The sequence below is a fragment of the Penaeus chinensis genome, chromosome 9, assembly GCF_019202785.1.
Source record: "Penaeus chinensis breed Huanghai No. 1 chromosome 9, ASM1920278v2, whole genome shotgun sequence".
Lineage (NCBI taxonomy): Eukaryota > Metazoa > Arthropoda > Malacostraca > Decapoda > Penaeidae > Penaeus > Penaeus chinensis.
The window spans coordinates 36,421,626-36,426,625 of NC_061827.1; the positions used below are offsets into that span (position 1 = coordinate 36,421,626).

Below are 5,000 nucleotides of genomic sequence, written 5' to 3' on the forward strand. Positions count from 1 at the left end.
GTTCCTCTGTTCGTTTCTCAAGCTCACTGCGTAGCTGTTCTACCTTCTTAGATAACACACTCACCTGTTAACATGACAAAAACTCAATCAATATGTTAACTAAGTCACTATATATACAAAAGCTTATACAGACTATGAAAAAAAAAAAAAAAAAAGAAGAAGTCACGAAGATTCCAACCTCATTCTGAAGAGAATTCTTAACAGACTCAGCCTCTGCCAGTTGGTCCCTTAGAGCAGCCATATCATGCGTGTGCCTCAGAGCCTGCTGTTGCGCTCTCTCCTCTTGGTCCACACACACACGCTCCAGGTCTGCTTTCAATCTGTTTGGAAGGTTTATGTGAATAAAATCATTAAGATAATTGTAATAAATGTGTATATATATATATATATATATATATATATATATATATATATATATATATATATATATATATATATTTATATGTGTATGTGTATATGTATATATACATACATGTATATATGCATACATGTATGTGTATGTGTATTTATTTGTATAAGTGTGTATATATATGTATATATACATGTATACATTGTATATAATCATATGTATACAAGTATATGTATATATATGTATACATGTATATACATAAGTATAAGTATAAGTATAAGTATGAGTGTAAGTATATGTGTAAGTATATGTATACGTACATGCACATTTGAACTTCAACCCCACCATCGCACAGCCTGATACAAGACCTCAAAAATATAGATTACCTTGTGACTTCCTGCGAGGCTTCCAAGGAGTTGAGGGAAGGACTCCTGCCTTGGGGTCTCTGCTGCATCTTCTGCAGTTCGCCCTCTATGCTACGCGTGTATTCCTCTGATCTCTCCCGTAGTTTTCGCTCTTTACTCGCCTCGGCCTCTGCCTCCTCTGATCTCCCCTGGAAGCGCAGAGTGAGAGAGATCAAAACAATGTTACCAATTCTCAACCTTTTTTTAATTTCTAAATTATATAATTTTTGCATTAAAAATCATAATCATAATCATAATCATAATCATAATGATAATAATAGTAATAGTAATAGTAATAGTAATAGTAATAGTCATAATCATGATTATAATTATAACCATAACCACATGATGATTAAATAAATAAAATAATATTAAAACAATAACTGATAAAACAATGATGATAATAATAATAATAATAATAATAATAATAATAATAAATATATAAAAATAATAATAACAGTAATCATAATGGTAACAGTAAGAGCAATGGTATTCTTTATAATAATAACATTAACAATAATGATAATAAGAATTAATAATACTGATACTTATTCTAATAATAACAATAACAATAACAGTAGTAATAATAATAATAATAATAATAATAATAATAATAATAATAATAATAATAATAATAATAATGATAATAATGATAATAATAACAATAATAATAATAATAATAATAATAATAATAATAATAATAATAATAATAATAATAATAATAATAATAATAATAACGATAACGAAAAACGAAAAACGAAAAACGAAAAACGATAACGATAACGATAACGATAACGATAACGATAACGATAACGATAACAATAACAATAACAATAACAATAATAATAATAATAATAACAATAATAATAATGATAATAACAATAATAACAATAATAATAATAATAATAATAATAATAATAATAATAATAATAATAATAATAAAAATAATGATGATAATGATAATAATAAAAAAAAAAAAATAATAATAATAATAATAATAATAATAATAATAATAATAATAATAATATTAAAAATAAGAATAAAAATAATAATAAAAATAATAATAACAATGATAATAATAACAATAACAACAACAACAATAACAATAACAATATATCATTATTACTGCTATCATCATCATGTATTATCATATCTTAATTATTACCACCAACAATATTACTATTACTGTTACAATTACAATTATATATATCATTATTGTTATCATTATCCTTATCATTATCATTAATATTATTACTATTACCATCACTATTATTATCATTAAAATAATCATAATCATCATCATTATCACATTATTAACATCATCATTATGATTATCATTATTATTATAATCATTATTATGATCATTTTTACCATCATTATTACTAGGATTATCATCAATGACAACAATGTAAACAATAATAATAATAACAAAATCAATCAACAATAAAAATCATAGTAATAATAACAATAATGATTTAAAAATTTAACTAAGAGAAACAAATAATATTCCTAACCTCAAGTTCACGTCTCAATTTTTCTGCTCTTCGTAAGTCTTGTCTTAGAGTGTCAATTTTCTGCATAGCAGTCTCTAGTTCTTCTTCCTTGTCGCGAACTTGACGGGACAATTTCTGCTTCTGATTTCGAAGCTCTGTCAACCTGGCAAGGAGAGCAATATGTATCAATTGTACAAACACTATATAGAAAGTTAAGCTTAAGCCTTTTTTTTTTTTTTTTTTTTTTTTATCTCATTTTTAAAAAAACCTAAAACTGTGCTTCCTAAAAGAAACTTACTTATCTGATACTTCGCTGTACTCAGACATGGCTAGCTTTCTTTGTGCTAGGGCGTCTTGTAATTCTTTATTCTGTAAGGTTAGTTTCTCTTGTATATCAGCCATTTCCTGCAAAGAACCGGTACAGAAAAAGCATTAATAGGGACATATGATAGAATATTACACTATGAACCTCAATTTTAAATACTTATATTTATTAAGTCTCAAAATATTTGTGTTTTCGTGTAACCTTTATCTTCCCTATCATTCAAAGCATCTTTTTGTTGTTTTCTGAAAGCAACGAAACAAGAATCTGTAAGAAAGGCAAAGAAGAAAGAGAGTAAGTAGAAAAAAGGGGAGAAAAGAAGACTACAAAAGCCAAAGAGAGAGAACAAAGCAGGAACACCAAAAAACATGTTGAGCTGAATGCCTTCCTATTGTTTAGCCAAAGACTCTTCATGCAGATCAAACCACTTGCATCAAAACAACCAGTAAAGAAAGGCTTTTTTTCAAATATTATTACAAATAATGAAACAAATGGTGAAGAGTGTGTGAGTAGAGACAGAGGAAACATTAGAGCAGTGGTTTAATAGTGTAAGAAAGCTGTGTGAAAAAAAAAAAACATTAAATATTCTTCTTTAAGAATTTACACAGTAATAACAGACCTAATTCAAAACAAAAATCTCAAGGCCTAATAAAACAGTACTATCAAACTCACACATAAAACAGATTAATGATAACTAAGCAGAAACATACTTATAGAAGCCATGGCTATGTTATTGCTTGTCATAATGTTTGAGAGAACAGAAGAAATAAAGAGATATGCAATAATGTAATATAGACTAATGTTCATTTACTAATTGTGCCAACTAAGAGGAAGTTTAAAGAAAGTACAGCCAGTATATGTTCACTCTTATATGTATGAAGCATTTTTCCAGATTATACTGACCTGATACTTGAAAAAAGGTGTTTGAAAGTAAATTAAATTATAACGAAATCTGATTAATGCCTGAAACTCAAGCCTATACACACATACCAATTACACTTGGAAATTCTTATAAATCCTAACAATCAAAACTAGGAGGAATATCCATATTCAACATGGGGCAGCCTAACAAAGCCATGCATTACAGTTCAAATAAATCTTTGCCCTGATTGATATCTCAAAGCAACAGACGATAAAACTACATAAGCAAATGCATACATCATTGTGGTTACTGGGTGATCTGAAGAAACAGTGAGCAACTTAAATAATGAACAGCTTTACATTATCCTTCTGACAAACATATCTTTCAATCCTCCCTTCCCTAAACTGATATAATAATTTCCATATTCCTATGTGGATGATATAAAGAGATAATAATGCAAACCTGCTAATATTTTTCTTTAAATAGAGGGACAATTAAGTAACAATGTGGCAGTTAGTTACAAATTATGAGGCATTTATAAATAGTTATTATAGTCCACAATGTCAGTGACTAATATTAGGGTATTAGGAGGAAGAGGGCTTATATCAGTTTTACTGAATTAATACTTACTCTATTCAAACTACTAAAGTCTAATTCCTAAAGATCTTCAGAAAACCAAAGAGGAGAAAGAAAAGAATGATTTTGTTACTTCTATGAATTGATTACTTTTTACTGCAATGTTAAAATTCAATCTAAAGAAATCCTCACCAAAAAGCTCCACACACCAAACTCACTGAAATTTTGCTTTCGGTCATTATAAAACAATTTCTTTCACAATCCAATTTTCAAGACCTTACATTATTAGATAACTCCACTAATGACTAAAGACAATAAAATAATAACAAACAATCATCCTTTTTTATATTTTGCCACAGGAAAAAAGGTAAGAATGCTAATTGTGTTCTAAAACATGAACAAAAGTACTCTGAACTAAAAGAGATTAGACAAAATTATTGCTTTGGCTTTAGATACAGGAGAACAGAACACAAAAGGCCCTCTTAATCATATGGTATCAATGGTAAAGGTTCATATCTAAATAGAATGATAGAGGACATGATAAGACATATACTAAGTACCATTCAAGTAAACTACAAGTTATACAAAAGAAAATGACATAAAAAATGCTGAAAATAATTGTTATGCCACTCACTCTTCCAAGGTTCTCCTTTTCCTGGGAAATAGACTTCATTTGACGCTCCAACTCTTTGATCTTTCCATCTGTTTCATTATCTTTATCTGTTAATCTCTTGATACTTGACAGTTCACTTGATAACTCTGTTGAGGAAAAAAATGTACTTATAGTCATCATATCTATTACCATATATGAAATTATCTAACAATACATGAACAATACAAAATCTAAATTCACCATCCTATCAATTTATTATAATCATTTGTTTCACTCACATTTCCCTGAGAGGTAGATAACACACAATGTCACAATTTAATTGCAGTTCCAAAAAACACCAACCTTTATTCTGCTTGGTGAGTGCCTGCACTTGATCCACCA

General features: G+C 27.8%; 1 protein-coding gene across 1 annotated transcript in view; it reads right to left on the bottom strand.

Annotated features, from left to right (window-relative positions):
* The window catches only part of LOC125028761 (serine/threonine-protein kinase Genghis Khan-like), a 52,974-nt gene that overhangs the window by 28,394 nt on the left and 19,580 nt on the right, over positions 1–5,000 (bottom strand). The window contains exons 10-16 of the mRNA XM_047618242.1: positions 4,962–5,000; positions 4,641–4,765; positions 2,545–2,651; positions 2,268–2,409; positions 736–902; positions 179–320; positions 1–64 (exon numbers count right to left, since the gene is read on the bottom strand). The exon at positions 1–64 is cut by the window's left edge and continues 95 nt beyond it; the exon at positions 4,962–5,000 is cut by the window's right edge and continues 194 nt beyond it. Of these exons, the coding sequence (XP_047474198.1) occupies positions 1–64; positions 179–320; positions 736–902; positions 2,268–2,409; positions 2,545–2,651; positions 4,641–4,765; positions 4,962–5,000 (786 nt within the window). The remainder of the gene's footprint in view (positions 65–178; positions 321–735; positions 903–2,267; positions 2,410–2,544; positions 2,652–4,640; positions 4,766–4,961) is intronic.